This window comes from Sorex fumeus, unplaced genomic scaffold, assembly GCF_029834395.1.
Source record: "Sorex fumeus unplaced genomic scaffold, SorFum_2.1 ptg000131l, whole genome shotgun sequence".
Taxonomy (NCBI): domain Eukaryota; kingdom Metazoa; phylum Chordata; class Mammalia; order Eulipotyphla; family Soricidae; genus Sorex; species Sorex fumeus.
In genome coordinates, this window is record NW_026606188.1 from 32,272,495 (window position 1) to 32,292,300 (window position 19,806).

The window sequence follows — 19,806 nt, forward strand, 5'->3', positions numbered from 1 at the left end:
TCCATAACTTAGAGGCCAGCCGGATATCCTAGAGGAAAGGGCAGTTCAGATAGAGAAGGGAGCACCAAATAAAGGATGTTTGGAGGATCCTCCCAGGAGGGGAGATGCATGTCGAAAGTAGACTATGGACTGAACATGTTTGCCACTCAATGCCTCTTTTGCAGATCACAACACCCAAAAGGAGAGAGAGAACACAGGGGATTGCCCTGCCACAGAGACAGGGGGGATGGAGGGATGGGGGTGGGAGGGATATTATCCATGGTGGTGGAAAATGGGCACTGGTGGAGGGATGGGTATCTGAACATTGTATAATTGAAACCAAATCACAAAAAATTGTAAATCTACAACTTTAAAAAAAAATAAAATAAAATAAAGGGAAAAAAAATCCAACTGGGAGAGAAAGGAGGAGAAAATTAAAAATAAGCAATTCAACTCAGAAAAAAAAAATTTTAAATATGAAGAATATATGCATGGCAATGAATAAAATGCTAGGGAAGATGCAAACAAATTAAGGAGTTCACAATGTAGTAAACAGGAAAACTAATATTCAATATTCTGATATTCAGTAATTGAGTATTATTAGAAATAGAAGGAAGATTCAGCAGGACTGAGTTAAGAACGGCATGATCAGATCTACAACTTGTAAAAGCAAGCTCTAAAGTGCAAACGAGTGATGGTAAGGTGACTATTAAAAAAGTGATTAAAAATAGATATCGCTGAATGGGTTAGAGTCCCACAATCTATCTCGAACCCTGAGCCCATTGCGATGAAATAAACTTCTATCCTACCACCCCCTGCTCCCTCCAAAGAAATAGACATCACAGAAATACAAAGCGTAGAAAAAAAATTCATATGCTCACGACTCAGAAGTCGGCAAAAAGAATTTCTAAAAGACTAAAAGAATGGAGACCTTAAATTAGTTCTGACCTGACATAACTATGTAGAGCTCTGATATCCTTATTAGCTATTTAAGTGCTCTTTGTTCTAGGTTTGATTTTATCATTGCATCATTAGTTTCTAGACAAGAATAAAAACAATTTAATGTTCCTGGAAGCTAATAGAAGAACTATTACAAGGTCAACAATGCCGCTTATCATAGTATGAAAATAAGGGAAGGAAATGAGTTGTTACTTTTTTGAAAGTAGTATACATTCCATTCAAAGTAGAAATATATCATATAAACAGATAAACATATGGTAATAATCAGGGTCATTCATGCAAGAACCAGAGAAAGTGGAAGCACTTCATAACAAGGAGATAATTATACAATCTTTTCCCTGAAGTCAGCCACAACCAGTAACATAGCTCTTATGCAGAAAGCATTGCTACCTGTTTCGTAGTACTGATCGCTTATCTGTCTGAAAATGCCTCTCAACCATTTCAAAGCTTCAGAAAGGAATATGTTTCATCACACAAAATAGTAAATACCACACAAAAATATTTTAGAACTTGCATTTTTTGTTTGGTTTATCAAAGTCTGGTGAATATATGTATAGAAAGTCTTGAATAAAAGACTGAAAAAATATATATACCAAAATGTTAAATATGGTTCAAGATGCCACTCTGTCTAACGTTCATTGATTTAAAGAAGGCCTTTGATTCTGTTGAGACGGAAGTGGTCACTGAAGCCCTAGCGAATCAGGGCATTCAAACTCAATACATCAAGATCCTCCGTGAACTGTATTATGGATTTACTACCAGGATCTCACCATTCTACAAAGAAGTAATCATCAATGTCAAGAGAGGGGTTCGGCAGGGTGATACCATTTCACCAAAACTCTTTAGTGCCACCCTCGAGAACATCATGCGACGACTGGAATGGGAAGGAATGGGAGTGAAGATAGATGGTCGGCAACTACACCACCTCCGCTTTGCTGATGACATTGTTTTAATAACACCAAACATCAGCCAAGCGGCACAAATGCTGGCCGACTTTGACCCTTTGACCGTGAGTGTGGAAAGGTAGGACTACAGTTGAATCTTACGAAGACAATGTTTATGAGAAACAGCCTTGTTCCTGATGTCCCATTCGCTCTCAATGGAACGACCATCTCCGAATGCAACAGCTATGTGTACCTAGGTCGAGAAGTCAACATGACAAATGACCTGGCACCCGAGCTGCGCAGGAGGAAGAGAGCAGCTTGGAATGCCTTCAAGAGCGTCGAAGAAATAGCTAAGAGGACGAAGAACCTCTGGCTCTGGGCACATCTATTTGATTCCACTGTTCTTCCTGCATTAACATATGCCTCAGAGACCTGGGCCCTATGCAAAAAGGATGAGAACGCTATTCAGGTCTCCCAAAGAAGAATAGAAAGAGCTATGCTTGGAATATCACGTTTCACTCAAATGAGAGAGAGAATCCGGAGTTCTGACATCCGTCGACGATCAAGAATCAGGGATGCTGTCTTGTTTGCCAAGGTATCAAAAATCAGATGGGCTGGTCACGTAATGAGATTTAAAGACGACCGCTGAACTGGAGCTTTTACGGACTGGATTCCACGGGATGTCAAAAGACCGCGTGGCCGCCCACCTACCAGATGGTCAGACTTCTTTATCAAGATCATGAACAATCGGTTTGAGGCTCTTCGTGTTCCTAGAGCGAACAGATGCCATTGGGCTACACCAGCACGCGACAGGGAAAAATGGAGACGTTACTGGCGCCCACTTGAGCAAATCGCCGATTAACGGGAAGTCAAGTGATCAAGTTAACTATGGTTACAAGTAGGCAGTGGGAGCGGTAGGGCATTTGCCTTGCGCACAGCCGGCCTGGCCGAGCCAGGTTCGATTCCTCCGTCCCTCTCGGACAGCCTGGCCAACTACCGAGAGTATTCAATATGCCAAACACAGTAACAAGAAGTCTCATAATGGAGACGTTACTGGGCCTGCTCGAGCAAATCGATGAACAACGGGAGGACAGTGTTAGACAGTGTTATAATTTCCTGATTTTTCTACAGGAATATATTGGCCATTTATTATCAAAGGAAAAGGGTGTTAAGGGTGTTTTTTTTAATTAGTGAAACACCATGAGGTAAGACTTACAAACTTTTGTGCTTGGGTTTCAGTTATACAATGATCTAGTACCCATCCCTCCACCAGTGCCCATTCTCCACCACCAGTGATCTCAGTCGCTCTCCCACCCTCCAACCTATCCCCCCCCCCCCACCCTGCCCCGCCTTTGTGTCAGGGCATTCAAAGGAAAAAGGTTTTTTTAAAAAAACACTTCTAAAATAGAAACAAAGGTAGATAGCCTGACTGTTACTAAATGCTTCTATAAAAAGGCTGAGCTCAAAGAATTCAAAAAAAGTAAGACTGTCCTCTGTGTACTGAGAAATATCCCCGATTTTTCATGATCAAGAAGAAATGTTTAAAGAGGCATTAATAAACAATGACTGGGTTCCTGAAAATTTAAACCTCTGCTGGTTGGTATTAATTACTTCATTAAATGCAGAATCCCTGAAGTATTTTTCATACTTGCTGACACTTGGAGTGGTTTAAAAACCACCAAACTTGTCGATATTTTTCCATGCCCCCACTCTGTCCTCTTATAGTTAAGAAATATAATATTCCCTGAAAGCTGACACCTTTGTCTTCTATTTCTGCCTAAGCAAAATGTAAGATGAAGATTGAACTCTAAATTTTTTTCATTACATTTTTCCTTAACAAATCCCTTGTGTCTACAGATAATCTATGTTCTAATCCCTAGACTCATTTGATCAGTGATTACTTTCTAACTACAGATTTCCCTTCTCTGGATATTGCCTATAAAACAAAATTATATATTGGCTCTGTGTTCTGTTTCTTTCACCAAGTATAAGCTCTACCCCCAAAGGGGCTGACTCCTGCCTCTGAGCTCCTGGTAGGGCTAAGGGGCCATGTGGGATTCCAAGGATTGAACCTGGTCAGCTGTGTGCAAGGCATGTGCCCTTACCCACTATACTATGAGTCCATCCCCAAATAACCAGTTTTTCCTTGCAGGCCCTACAAAGTGTTTCTATGGCTACTTTATGCACTTATCTGCTAGGAACATCTTTTATTCTTTTATCCAATAACCGCTTCTTAAAATTCCTTTTTCTTCTCTTTAAATAAGGGCCATATCCAACAAAGCTGGCAGAGACCACCGGGGACATCTAGAGCAAACTAGGTGCAATTTGGTGCCGGGAACTGACAATGTGACATTGCTTAAACTGGTGCTTCTTTTTTTTTTTTAATTTTTATTAGTGAGACACCATGAGGTACAGTTGTAGACTTAGAAATTTTTGTGCTTGGGTTTCAATTATACAATGACACCTGCGACAGTTACACCTGGCAGAGCTGGGGTGTAGAGTTATATGGTGTCAAGGAGCTCAGTATGTTTAAGCATAAGCTCTACCAGTTGAGCTATCTTTCTGGTCTTACGATACTTTTTCCCCCCCTTTTTTCTTTTCTTATTTGAGTCACAATGATTTAGTGTTAACGGTCGAGCTTCATAAATATACCACTCCAATATCACATCCCTCCCTCCACCATTGTTGGTTATGATCTGCATACTATAAAGTTCACTCCTTTCAAGCATATATTCAATGATTTGATAGGAAAAAAACTATCAAATTATACAACTAGATCCAGTTTTTAGATGTTTTTTTTATCACATCTGTCATATTCCTCAAATGAGTCTAGGGATTAGAACATTATAGATAATCTATGTTCTAATCCCTAGACTCATTTGATCAGTGATTACTTTCTAACTACAGATTTCCCTTCTCTGGATACTGCCTATAAAACAAATTACTGGCTTCTGTGTTCTGCTTCTTTCACTTAAATGTTTATGATAATTAGACTACGTGGTTTGGGGCTTTGTTTTATTTTTCTCTTTCTGGTGGGAGGGTAGGGTCATAACCAGTAGCACTCAAATATCCTATTGGTGGTCAGAAGAACATAAGTGATGCTGTGAGTCAACAATGATTGGTCAAATATAATCTAACTGCCTTGTTCTTACTAGAATATCTAGCCAAGACTAGTTCTTCACAAGAACAACATAAAGGTTAGAGACAGAATTCCTAATCATACTCATCTACATAATCAATTCTAAAGTTGGTAATGATCCTAAAACATGGAAATTCTGAAACAGAAGGCAAGAATTAATAAAAATGACAAGTCAGCACAACCTTCCCAGAAGCCAATGAGAAATGGTAACAGGACATAGTTCCTTAGACAAATCAGGCCCGTGAGTAGCTTTTTAAAACTATCACTCTAGGGACCAGAGATATAGCAGAGGATAAGGTGCTTGCCTTGCACATGACTGATCCAGGTTTGATCCCTGAGCACCACTGGGTGTGGCTCTGGAGACCCCAGAACCCCAGAAGGCTGGCCTGGAGAATCCCTGTATACAGATCCAGAAATGCAGTGCCGGCCAGAGGACCACTATATTCTGGTGACCTTACATTAAATTCTCACTTTTTTTTTTGGGGGGGGGGGTTTGGGTCATACCTGGCAATGCTCAGGCATTACTCCTGGCTCTGCACTCAGGAATTACTCCTGATGGTGCTCAGGGACCATATGGGATGCTGGGAATTGAACCTAGGTTGGCCGCATGCAAGGCAAATGCCCTACCCACTGTGCTATCGCTCCAGCCCCACATTGAATTCTTAGTTAGCTGAGAATCACCTGGAGGGAAACCCATGCTTTCTGAGCACCAAGAGGGAGACACACACTCCCCCACCCCACTCATCTCTTCCCCAACCCACCCCTTGCCTAAATAAAATGAAACCAAAGAAGCTGTGCTCCTATCCAGGTTAGGTACTTCATTATACCTTGTTTTAAGATAAAGATGTTAGTATATCCTGTTCAGGACTGTCACTTGAAGTAGCACTTCTGTTTGCAAAATGATAATTGTTTTTGAACTCGTGAGAAAGCTTTGAATAGAGATGACAGAATGGCTTTCGAAAGTGGTGCCCACTTCCCCTTTCAAACATTGAGCAAAACAACATGGCAAAGAGCCTGTTCTCACTCTGCATTTAGCAAGCATTGTTTCTGGGAACTAAAACCTACATTTCCCATTCTGCTATGCTAAAATAAAGACAGTACAGGTTCTTTAACTTTCTAAGAAACTTTTGACCTGTCTAGGCTGGTGGTGCTCCAAGAGTGATAACTATAACAATAGCTTCAGCATCACGTCAATCTGCTGGAAATGCCACTTCACCCCTGCCCTAAATAAATTTTTCTAATATCTTAATCTTGGAAAACTGTATAAACTGTATAAAGCTTATAAAGTAAATTGAAAATTACCATTCTTGTGGGAAATGAACACTTCAGGTGGTGTAACAAAAATACTTTCATAGAGATTTCATCAACACTTAAGATAGAACCTTAAAAATGATCATTTCTCCTTTCCACATAAGTTAAAAACATTTAACTTAAGTTAAACAACCATATTAGAGAATATAACCAATATAGGGAAAGACTCTTTTCCGCTGCTTAGAAAAATCCCATGTAAAATTTAGAGAAAATTAATTTTTTGAACAATATATGTAGATGTGAATATAGTCTAGGGGCTTATATGGTCACTATCAAACCTCACAGTAAACTCCTTCTCAAACACCTTCCATTTTAAACATGAAAACTGGGGCTAGAGAGATAGTACAATGGGTAGGAAATTTGTCTTGAAAGTGGCTGGCACAGGTTCGATCCCCAGCATCACACATGGTCCCCCAAGTCTCCCAGGAGGATTCCTGAGAGCCAGGAGTAAACCCTGAGCACCATCAGGTATGACCAAAACAAAACAAAAAAAAGAAAGAAAATGCCACTCTACCTCTCTATTTGTTCGTTTGTTTGGGGGCCACAGTCGGCAGTGCTCAGAGGAGTACACTGTGCCAGGGATTAAAGCTGGCTCCAACATACAAAGTATGCCTACCACCACTCGGAAGTATCTCCTTTGCCTGCAGTTTTGAGGAGAATAAGGTGACCCTTGTGTAGCTCTATCTAGCCAATAGCATTTACATATGAGAAAACAAGATCTTTTAAAAACGTTTATGCATAGACTGGAAAGTTAGCACACTGGGTAGGGTGTTTGCCTTGCATGCAGCCAAACCGGGTCCTATCCCCAGAATCCCATATGGTCTCCAAGCACTGCCGGGGGGTGGGGAGGATGGGGGGATTCTTGAATGCAGAGCCAGGAGTAACCCCTGAGAATTGCCAGGTGCCCTCCCAAAAAATTAAGTAATCTTTAAAACTGATTATACTTAGAAAGAAGCAGAAATATGATTAAAGAGGCTGACCTTCCTCATCAAAAATAAAACTACTGATAGTATATATACATATTAATATACTAATTTACACTGATATATATTCATGTATACATATATAGTCCAGTACGATGGTTTATATTTTGAGCAATCACATGGCAATTCTTCTTTTCTCCTGGTTATCATCAACTCTTAAAAGATGAAATTGGTGCATGGAACTGGAGAGTAGCATGCTGAATACATCAAGCAGGAGAGACAGATACAAAATGTTCTTTCTCACACATGGGATAGAAAGAAGCACAGCAGGAAAATAACAAAAGGCCCAAAGCAGTAGAATCTAGGGACTGGTCCACAGGACTGACCTTACCGTGGCAGTAAGCGGTGGGAGAGTATGAGGAGGAGGAGGGTTGAGATGGCAGAGGGAGGGGGGATAATGGCGGAGGGAACAGATACTCTGGTGGCGGCTGTGGTGCTGGAATGCTGGATTTGTGAAACCCTACAATTGACAGGACTGTACAATTGCAAACCACGGTGCATAAATTAAAACTAAAAGCTTTTTCTAAATAGTAGTGGTTTCCAACTGCCAGTTTGTGAAATGCAAAATGGCTGAAAACGAGTGGTTCCAGAAAGAGTATCTGAGAACCAAGAGACATTCCACTCAATTTAAATTCAAACAGACTATTCAGACAGGATTTTAAAGATAACAAAGACTAGCACTGACAAGGTTATGCAAGCAACCATTGTATTAGAAGTCAAAACAAACAGTCAGATAGCACAGCAGTTAAGGTGCTTGCCTTGCATGTGGCTGACCTGGTACTGTCCTCAGCACCACCAGGAGTAATCCCTGAGCACAGACCCAAGATTAAGCACTGAGCACCACCATCGGGTGTCACCGGACTTATGCACCCTCTCCCACAAAAAAAAAAAAAGAAGTAGCAAAATTCTTTGTTAATTTCAATATAATAAGAGTAAATGATGATATCAAAATAGAATACTCATACATTTTCGTTGGTTCTTTAAAAGCAAACAGTGTATCAGATGATTGACAAGGATCAGTCAATTAAATTGAGCTATTCTTCCTACGTAGCACAAAAATAAAGATTGATCTAAACCAACAACACAGCATCTTTTTATGTAATACTAATGTATCTTATCTTAAGTATCCACTGGGAATACCTTATTTGATTCTAAGATGCAGATTTTCCTATTTTGTCTAAAACAGGAATGTACCTCAACAATAAAGCAGGTAAAACCACTGTTGGGCATAGACTGGATTGTTTATGTGCAAACATGAGAATAAAAGCATCAGATTTGGAAAATAAAAGTCAGCAACCTGTTATGGAATATTTTTTTTCTCTCACTTATGAAACATTTTTTTTTAAACTCCTCAGAACCAAAACTATTGGGGTAAAAGAGAACTTTACCCATCAGTAATTACAAAGTTGGTCTGAGAGGCTAATTTTCACTGACTTCAAAATTTTTTTTATATATTCTTTTAAATACTGTTACATCATGGATTAGGGATGTAACTCAGCAATAGATGACTTGTCTGCTATGTGTGAGGTGCTGGGTTCAAAATCCAGCACTGCAAAGAAGAAAATTAAAAAAAAAAAAAAAGAAAGGAAAGAAAAGAAAAGAGAAATTCTGCATATGATGCTCTTAGTCACAATACTGTGTGGGAAAAGTGGGCCTCACCAATACAGAGTAAATTATTTGTAAGAATGTAAAAGTGTTTCCTACCTATTTATTTATGTTTCCTACCTATTTATTTATTTAGATTTTGGGCTATCCCCAGTGATAATCAAGGCTTATTCCTGGCACTATGCTCAGGGAACACTCCTGGTACAACTTGGGGATGCATACAGAGAACCAGGAATCAAACCCAGCTCAGCCAAATGCAAGGCAAGTGCCCTACCATCACCCCAGTCCATGTTTCCTACCAATTTAAAAAAAAAAAGAAAGAAAAGGAAAGAAAACCTTATTTGCATGTGGCTTGTCAATCATCTGATACACTGGGTTTTATTTCTTTCTGTTTGCACACACTGGCCCTAAGATTAAAATGTATCCCTAATTACATTTCTAGTCCTTTCAAAGATGGGTGACATCATTGAAAATGAAAGGTAACACAAATTTTTGGTAATAAAATACAGTGCATACTCTTTAATATCAAATATTAATGTCTTATGCTTCATAAAACTATTTTCAGTAAATACTGTTAATGAAACTTTCTGTAGAGTATTACCTGCAAACCGCAGCAGCCTACAGCATTCATTATGGAAGCATTATGAATAACTCGATACGGAATTCCCAGTTTCATAGCTCTCAGGACAAGATCACTGTGTGTTGTAGCCCTGAAGTGAGAAAAAAAAATGAAAAGTAACTAACATTGACTTTTTAAGAAGGTAAAACTATAGTATTTCACAAGTTTAAGTCTAAAGGATCAAAGCTTTCATCTGTGATCCTGGCAAGAAAAGTTTAAATCTATACACGCCTTCACACTACTGAATTGGACCTGAGTTCCTCTCAAAGCAATCTTGGAAGTATGGAAAAGGGAAGAAGGTTTATTTGTTCTTTTATCCTGCTAATACGCTAGTACTGGCCAAAAGTATCTGCAGAAAATGAGCCAGGCAACTCAAATCAGGCAATTTTGGTGTAGGCCTCCTTTAAAGTCTTAAAATTACCATTTTAGAGTTCTATATTATAGCATAACTAGACCCAATCTTTGATTCGTATTCATTTTGGGTTTTGCATTTTCAAATAAAAGACAAAATACAGGCTGTACAAGACAAAATACAGAGCATTTCCATAGCTTGACAGTCAATCTCTGTAAGAGAGTTCTAGCCAATATAATCCTAGTTGGATTTTACATGCTGGCAGTGACTTTATTTTAGATTTTCACTGTAAATGTTGTGTCATTGCATATGTATTTGCATGTGAATAATTTTCTGCCTTTCCTTTCTAATAGAAAGTTAATGATTATAATCAGATAGGTTTGGGTGGAAAGAGAATAGATGTAACAAGACATCAATTTTGAACTGCATTATTAAAGACCTTTTTTTCCCCATGGATGAGAACTCCAGGCTGGATAAAAATCCTCCTAGATGAATCCCCCTGGATGAAAACTCCAGCATTAGCATGTTTAAGAAACTATATACAAACAAGCAGAACCTGTCAACTGGTCAATGAATACCAAGTAGGAAGATCAAGGGCTTTTACCCCATGAGGCAGACAGAAACAGATTAACAAATGCCCACCAGGAAGCCTGTTCTAAATCACTTACATGAAACAAAAACTTGCATGAAAAACAATCATTAATTTGAGAAGCTTTTGAAAAATAATATAAATGCCAGCTGTAAAGAATGTTTTTAATATAATCTGTAACAGGATTTTGCAACTTGACATAAAGATTAAGGAAAAATGAAGTTGTTACCTGCTGAGTTATTTAAATAAGAGAAAGAAAAACTGATTGAAAATCATATATTTTTTATTACAGGTTCATTTTAAATGACCAGATGTGGATGATGCACTATTTTTGCATAATACGTAATGGTCTAGCAAAGTGATTTAATTTTGTGAGGTGCTATGCATGTCATTAAAAAAACCCCTCGGATTTCTAGTACATAACTGTAATACAAAATTGGCATTTTATCATCAGAGTTACCTAGGTCAGTGCTTCTCAAGGTTTTTCAACAGTGGCCCTCTTCCAACCTTGTTTTCTTCCTGTGGCCCCCACCTTTAGACAGCTGGCCCCTTAATTGTATGCAAAGCCTCCACATATCTGATGTTCACCTTGACCTTCTTAGAATATCCTAGGCACACAGGCTGAAATATGGCGTTGGCTGAAAAATGCTGCACCAGAGGCCAGAGACAGTCCAGCAGTGTGCTTGTCTTGCACACTGCCAACTGTGGTCTGATTCCTGAAACCCCTTTTGGTCCCCTGAGCACTGCCAGGAATGACCCATGAGCACTGTCAGGTGTGGGCCCCCCAAAATAAAAACTACCAAAATAAAAAAAATGCTTCCTTAGTTTGTATTGCCTTATGAAAAAGAAGCAGCTTTATTTAAAACACAGGCTTAAACTATTAGTATTCCTTCCAGATTGCACTTATGAAAATACTTTTTGGTGATTGTAAAAAAGGTGTGTGTGTGATATGACATAAAAATTATTATTTTGGATTCCAAAATCACACATACTTTTGTAAACATGATTTTAGATAGTCAAATGCCTCCTACCAGTAATATATCATGCTTTAATATACATTTTAATATGCTTGTCACTTGGAAATGGTGTGAAAGCAATTTCAAAGGAGATTTAATCATTTTTTTGAGATTTAATATTTTGATCAACATTATCAACAAAAAAGCACATAAAAGTGATTAATGTGAAAGTATTATATATGGTCTGTTTATTTTATAATAACATTAATTTGTGGATATAATACTACCACATTTGACAAAGTTATGGATAGCAATCTGAAAATTCACTAATATCTAAAATGATGCAGTGAAACTGAGAGTCTCATGAACCACCAGAAGACCTATAATCCTTCTGTAAAGTAAAATCTATAATCTTTCTGTAAAGTAATTTGATAACGCACAACTGAAAAATTATAAAATTTATAATCTTTCTGTAAAGTAATCTGGTAACACATAATTGAAAATATCCAAGGCTGGAGAAAAGTACAGTGGGTAAGACAATATATTTGCACACAGCCAACCCAGGTTTGATCTCCAGAACACCATATTGTCTCCTGACCCCATTGGGAGTGATCACTGAGCACAGAGCCAAGAGTGAGTAATGAGCATCATCAGGTGTGTCCCAAGACAAAACACGAACAAAAATAAAATATCCATATCAAAACATTTTGTAAAAATAAAAAGTTGTTTTATATATTAAATGTTACATATAAATATATAAGTAAAATCATATATAAATATATAATAAAATCTAAACCTGATTTGGGGACTCATAAGAAAATAATCTAAAAAGTGAGGACAGAAAGTGGGAGGAGAAAAGAATCATACACTGCCTCATACCTGGCAGTTTCATTTATACTGAAGAAAAAACATGGACGAGTGGCAGATAACAATGCTGCTATTCAACAGACTCTCTAGGTTATAAGATTTATGGAAATGAATCGTATCTTCAGGGGACTTACTCTGGGTTTGCATATATGCTTGCAGTCTTACCCTAGGTCCTATACCCCACAGTCTCTTCCTAGTGAATTCTAACTGAAAGCATACCAACTCCTCCACAGAGCCACCACTGATTAACACTGTGCCTTTAAATTTATACAACCGCAGATCCCCTTTTTTCCAGCTGAGTCCCAGAAGCCTCCACACCTGCCCAGCAGCACATTAACCATCCCCCACTGTATTCCTAGAGTGACATATGTGATCTATAAAGGTTAGATCTCAGCACAGCAGAAACACCAGAAAACTCAATGGGGAAGGTGGGCTTCCTGGGGAAGATGTGCGGAGGCCCACCATGTCCAATGAGTAAAAATAGTAACAGGGAGAACACAGCCAGCATCAACCAACTCTGTAAGCCCCCAGAAAATGACTTCAGTGATACCATGGTGAGGATACTTAAAGAGCTCAAAGAAATGATAGCTCAGGTAGTCAGGAAAGCACAATAAAGCATGAGATAATAACCTTTCAGCATCTGGGGCCAGAGTGATAGTACAGTGGGTAGGGCATTTGCTTTGCACGCAGCTGACCCCAGTTCAATCCCCCAGCATCCCATATGGTCCCCCAAGCACTGCCAGGAATAATTACTGAGTGCAGAGTAAGGAGTAACCCCAGCATCGCTGGGTGTGACCCAAAAAGCCCACCCACCCCCCCAAAAAATAACCTTTCAGCATCTGTATCACAAACCTTAATGCCGAAAATGAGAGAGAAAGAAAAAAAGAGAGAGAAAGAAGAGAGGTGCTTGCCATAGAGAAAGGTTGGGGTGGAAGGTGGCTTGGAGGGGAGGGAGGGAAACATGGTAAAGGGATGGGTATTGGAACACAGTATGACTGAAATGCAATCATGAACAATTTTGTAATGCTCTATCTCACGGTGATTCAATTAAAACAAAGTATGAGAACCAAAATGAGAAAACTTCAAGTAGAAATGACAGAAAGAAGAGTATGGTAGGTGATTTATAAACAAAGAAAACACCTGGTTTGAAGCTCTAAGCAGCAGAATCACAGCAGTGAGGAAAGGATAAAAAGCTTCAAGATGAGATGGAGAAAACCCCCCGGAAACAACAGAACATGGGGGAAAAGTCTGAAAAGAAGAGATGAATTCAAGAGGAACAATATAACAATCATTAGAGTTTCTGGGCAACAGTGAGGTGAATTTGATGAAGAACTGACAGAAATCATAGTTAAGAATTTCCCAGAGCTGAGGAATCCAGGCAACTAAACATAAGCGGCCCAAAAGGTCCCACTGAAAACAGACTCAACTAAGAAAACTTCAAGGCACATAGTGCTCAAAATGACAAAAACCAGAGATAGTATACTGAAAGCGGCAAAATCAACAGAGGAACTTAGAAAGGAAAGCCCTAAGATTTACAGAATAGCTATCAAATGAGACTCTGAGCCAGAGGACAATAGAAGAATATAGTCCAAAACTCGGTGACATGCATACTTCACAGAGAATATTCTATCCAAATAGATTATTATTCAGATTTAAAGGAACAATACAGTTTCATAGTGAGGCCACAGCTTAGGGAATTCATAGCCTTAAAATCCGTTTTGCCAGAAGTCTTAAAGGAGCGTCTATAAAGGACAGGATAAATTTCCCAGCATGTAGTACTGAGTACAGCACTGACTCACAGTGCTTATGGCTGCCTTTCACTAGATTAAAGAATTGTCACAGTCACTGTCCTCCCACTGTTCATCAATTTTGCTTGAGCGGGCCCAGTAACATTTTCACTGTGACACTAGTTACTGTGTTTGGCATACTGAATACGTCACGGGTAGCTTGCCAGGCTTTGCCATATGGGCGAGATACTCTCAGTAGCTTGCCGGGCTCTCTGAGAGGGGGGGAGAAATCGAACTGGGTCAGCCCGAGTCGGCCATGTGCAAGGCAAACGCCCTACCTGCTGTTAGATTAAAGGTAAAGGTAAAGGCCCTCCCGTTGTTCATCGATTTGCTCGAGCGGGCCCAGTAACGTCTCCATTGGAGACTTTGTTGTTACTGTGTTTGGCATATCGAATCTCGCCCGCACAGCAGAGCCTGGCAAGCTCCCCGTGACGTATTCGATATGCCAAACACAGTAGATTAAATTAATTTAAATTAATTAGACTTCCTAGCTTGCTGGGGAAGTTTTATAATCTTTTACTTGTTAATACAGACATGCAACATCTATAATATTTACTGATAAAAAGCAAATATTCCCTTTATTAGGCTAAAACACTAAGTATTCTTATAGGCCTATTCAGGTTTCCTCTTTAAATTTCCTAAATTCTCTTCGCTCTTGCTAAATTTTACATTTGGAGGAATTACCTTTTTCATGTAAACTCTAGAATGTACTGGCACAGTACTACTCATAATATTCTTTAAATTTTATGTAACTGAAAGAAATTATTGAAAAAATATAATTTTTTATGATTTTCATAAGTTATAAAATTTTTAATAATTTTTTAGAATTTCAAGAGGTTAGTTCTATTTATCTATTAGTTCTAGTCATCATTTCTATGAGCTCTATAAATATCTACTTATCTATATGTGTGTATATGTCACTACCTCCATGAAGAGAGAGAGAGAGAGAGAGAGAGAAAGAGAAAGAGAGCGCACTCTCCTATATGTGGGGGATAAAAAGAAACATAATAAGAAAATAACAAATGATCAAAGTCATCAGGATTAAAGAATTTGACTATCGAAGTTAGCTTACATGGCGTGAGGGTGAGGGGTCCTGGGGACATGGATGGAGAGAAGCAGGTTCTCAGGTGACAGACCTGATGTTGGAAAGGTGTATGCATGAAAAATGTTATTAACAGTATTGTGAATCCCATTACCTTCCAGTTGTTCATCGATTTGCTCGAGTGGGCACCAGTAACGTCTCACAACAAATTGTGAGACTTTGTTGTTACTGTTTTTTTGGCATATCGAATACGTCACAGGTAGCTTGCCAGGCTTTGCCATGCGGGCGAGATACTCTCGGTAGCTTGCCAGACTCTCTGAGACAGGCAGAGGAATCGAACTCAGGTTGGCCATGTTGGCTGCGTGCAAGGCAAATGCCCTATCCGCTGTGCTATCACTCCAGCCCCCCATTACCTTAATAACAATAATTTTAAAATGAATTTATCACACCTTACTAACCTTATATATATACTCAAGTTTTCAGCAGTACATAAAAATTGACCACCTGTTCCTTTTCAAATATTGGTATTGGTTTTGGTGACAACAAACATTTTGTGGTTTCCCTTTTCTAACTAGGAAATGTTCAAGCTTTTTAGGGATTGATCCTATGTTCTCATCTCTTCCCCTGTTCTTTCCTAAAAGAAAGAAAAATCTATTCTTCTGGCTTCAAATAACATCTATTTACAGATAACTTCAAAAATTCTATATCCGAGATAAGTTCCGCCTTAAGTTCCTGTATGAGATATTGAACTAACTATTGCTATCTCAGACTTACAAAGTTTTCTTCTCACAATCCCAATGAGTTTCCCCACTAAGTGCATCATTTCTAGACATGGAACCATGATCTACTCAGTTGTTTTCCTAACTATGTCAAAGTATGGAAGTTCCTACTTGGAAAAACATAGTAGGTTAGTTTTGGGGGTCTGGGAACATTTAAAAAAATGACCCCATACAGAGCTGGGTATAGAGCTCAAAGGGCTGGGTTGTCTGCTTTCCATGCAGAGGCTCAGATTCAATCCACCATGATCTGTAAGGTTTCTAGAACAATCCAAGCACTAAGCTTGAGTAGCTCCTAGCTTTGCTGGGCAGATCCTCCAAACAAAACAAAAATTAAAATTAAATTAAAAATTAAAATATTAAGTTTTCATATAAATTACAATCATTCCTCACCCTCCAAAATTTAGGTACCTGAGAAATCAAATAGCTGAAAGAAAGATGACAAACCAATTGTTCTGTGTATAGAATAATAGTTGGCAGGACATAGGTAAAGAGCAGGTTGGATATTATTTTCCTTGTCTGGCCAATAATGGCTGTAATAATGTTATTATTCTGAGTTGAATTGAGATTTTCAAACTGTGTATAAAATATGAATATGATCATGGCACAGTTAATAATCCGTGTATAGGGGCTAGCGTGATAGCACAGCAGGTAGGGTGTTTGCCTTGAATGTGGCCAACCCAGGCTCGATTTCCAGCATCCCATCTGGTCCCCCAAGCATCGTCAAGAGTAATTCCTGAGTGCAGAGCCAGGAGTAACCCTAATGCATTGCTGGGTGTGACCCAAAAAGGAAAAAAAATATGTATCTGTGTACAGTCTAGGCAAAAGGCTTCTGTATTAAACTGTAGAATACATGATCAAACTATAGAATATATGATAAAAAGAGGTAGTATCAGGCATAATGGTGGCAACTAGAGTGGAAAGAAAAAGAAGTCCAAAACTTGATAAAATTAATGTAATAATAATGCTTCTCTAATTCAAGTTCTAAATTGTCAAATGCAAAAAAGGGAAGAATATCAGAAAAATAAAACATAAAATACCACTTAAACAAAAAACACTTTAAATTTTATTATGAATGGCAGCATAAAGGTACTTTTTAATATTAATGTGAAAGTTTCTAAATATATACTTTCAACTTCAGTAGTCACCTGATCATAACTAATATCAAACCTCATTATATACAGCATTGGCTCATTGGACTTTGTCAGTGACTGGTTCCCATGAAAGTTGAAAGAGACTGAGGGGATAAAGAAACAGTACCGGGGGTAAGGTACTTGCCGTGCACACAGCCCACCTGGGTACAACCCCTGTTATTGCATATGGTCCCCTGGCCACCACCAGGAGTAATTCTTGAGTGCAGAGCCAAAAGTAAAGTAAGTCATAAGCACTGCTGAGTGTAGACCAGAACACCACTTCCCCCCACCCCCCACCCCGCCGGCAAAAAAAAGACTGAGACTACTAGTCTAAGTAACTGTCACAATTTTAAAATTGTTTCAGAAAGTTTGAAAGGCTCAGAAGATGTTCTTCAGGAAAACAAAGGTTTTTAATAGAACTTAATGTTGTAATGGAAAAACTCCTATATAAGTTCTAAGATATTATATAGAAAAGAGTTTTTATAAGTATTTTTTCCTACTATAACTAGAAAAAGGAACAGTTATGCTAATTTGGATTAAAAAAAAAACCTAGCTTTCACAGAAAACAAGGTCAAAGGATAAAATGGATTATCTATTCAAATTCATGGTTATTCCATGTCATTTGCAATTAAGTATCATAATTATATACAATCTGTTACATCATACATGGATATAATTACATGTTTTCCAGTAGACAACAGATACATACAACTTCATTCTTATGAAAAATACTTGATGTTAGGCTCCTGGTGATGCAATTATCCTTATTTTCCTTAAGTTTGTTACATAAATCTTCAGTCACCAGCTGAAAATAAAGAACTCTGCTATTCTGCTCAACACTAGAAATTAACAATACATGATTAGACAAGTAGAAACCAATCTTTTTGGTTATGCAGAATACAGTTCCTAATATAAATATGAGAAATTATAATCTGAGGAACAGGAACGGCAGTTCAGAAGTATAGCACATGCTCTGCAAAAATAAAAACCAAGCTTTGATCTCTGGGTGTTTCTCCGACTTCTAAAGGCAGGAGTGGGTGAGGAAGAAAGTGAAATTTGAGACTCAATACATGAAAAGTTCAAGGCAAATATAGTGTCAGCACTATAGATAAACAGGTGATTAAAAAAGTGGAAAGTGTAACATTTTAGACTGCTTAGGTAAACAGTTCCTTACTAGAACCTTGTGGGCAAAGGTTTTGACTCCATTAGAATAATTCCTAGTGATTTTTTTAAAAAGGCAAATGAACTAAAACTCAAAAATAACCTCTCTGACTTACCCAAAAGGATCACCAACCACAAGGAATGCAACATCACTGGTATCAGCGTCCTTTAAAATATTATCAGCTTGTTCCACTTCTTCTCTATCAGCAAGAATCAGTTTTCTTCCATAAAACTCTTCCTATAAATTTAAGCCCAATGTAAAAATAAGACAGCCAGCAACCATTTACACACACACACACACACACACACACACACACACACACAAAATCTGTCTTGGAGCTGGTGCAAATCTTGGCAACCATCCAAACACAGATCACTTACTGCAACCCATCAATGAGCAAACACTTTATATTATGTTGCAATTAAACTCTGTCTTTGGGGTTATTTTAATATCCCAAGAGAAAGCAGCTCTCCTAACATCTGCGGCTTCTTGCATTTTAATTTTTTTCTAAATTTGTCTTTAACAGACCAGGCAGAATATTGTAAGATGAGCAAAGAACATGCATGCATAAGCCTTACTTAAGTAACAAGCAGAATACATAAATAGTAATTATAAGTGCACACAGTAGTTTGGGTCTTATTTTTTCATGGAAAAGGCTATGAGATCTTAGATAAAAATGGATAACTAAAAATGATAGAAAATTAAGATTTGTTTATAAAAGCAGCAAACATAATGGCAGAAAAGACTAATTTAAAACTATATTAATATATACCGCACAAAATTATAATTTTTCTTTTTCAGGCTATGCCCAGTGGTGTACCAGGTTCAAACTGAGTTAGCTGCATGCAAGCTAAGCACCTACCCGCTCTACTATCTGGAGATCCAGTGAAAAAATATTTTCTAATTCCTGTTAAAATGGGAGAGTTGAAGTATAAAGATAATTCTAAATATATAGAAACCTGGGAACTAATCACAAGTTCTACTCTGAAGAAAATAAATCTAGGAGGTGCACCTTAGCTGAAGTAGCAAAGGGTAAAGAGAACAAGCAAAAATAGGGCACGCAGCAACAGTTTAGATGTCACGGTCACGGTCCTCCCGTTGTTCATCGATTTGCTCGAGCGGGCCCAGTAACGTCTCCATTGGAGACTTTGTTGTTACTGTGTCTGGCATATCGAATACTCTCGGTAGCTTGCCAGGCTCTCCGAGAGGGGTGGAGGAATCGAACTCGGGTCGGCCATGTTGGCTGCGTGCAAGGCAGACGCCCTAACCGCTGTGCTATTGCTCCAGCCTACAGCAGCAACAGTTAATAAGCTATTAATCTGATCGTAAATCTTAACATTTGTAGTATATGTGAACTTCTCTGAATTTTGGGGTTATTTTAATATCCCAAGTCAACTTTCTTATGCTCTTTCCTTCACTGATAAAACATGGACAAATATGGTGTCCATCTCTATTCTTTAAATTTTGGGTTTGGGGCCATACCTGGCAGCGCTCAGGACTTAGTCCTGGCTCTGCACTCAAAGATCAGTCCTGGTGAGGTTGAAGGATCATATGGGGTGGCAGGGATTGAACTCAGGCTGGCTGTGTGCAAGGCAAACATCCTACACACTGTACTCTCCATGGCTTCCCTATTTCTAGATTATGATAAAAATTAGATGAATT

The 19,806-nt window shown here is 38.5% G+C and overlaps 1 protein-coding gene across 1 annotated transcript in view; it reads right to left on the bottom strand.

The window, feature by feature from the left end:
- DPH5 (diphthamide biosynthesis 5) overlaps positions 1-19,806 on the bottom strand; it is a 44,328-nt gene that overhangs the window by 18,270 nt on the left and 6,252 nt on the right. Inside the window, exons 3-4 of the mRNA XM_056139129.1 lie at positions 18,260-18,381; positions 9,463-9,571 (exon numbers count right to left, since the gene is read on the bottom strand). Coding sequence (XP_055995104.1) covers positions 9,463-9,571; positions 18,260-18,381 — 231 coding nt within the window. The remainder of the gene's footprint in view (positions 1-9,462; positions 9,572-18,259; positions 18,382-19,806) is intronic.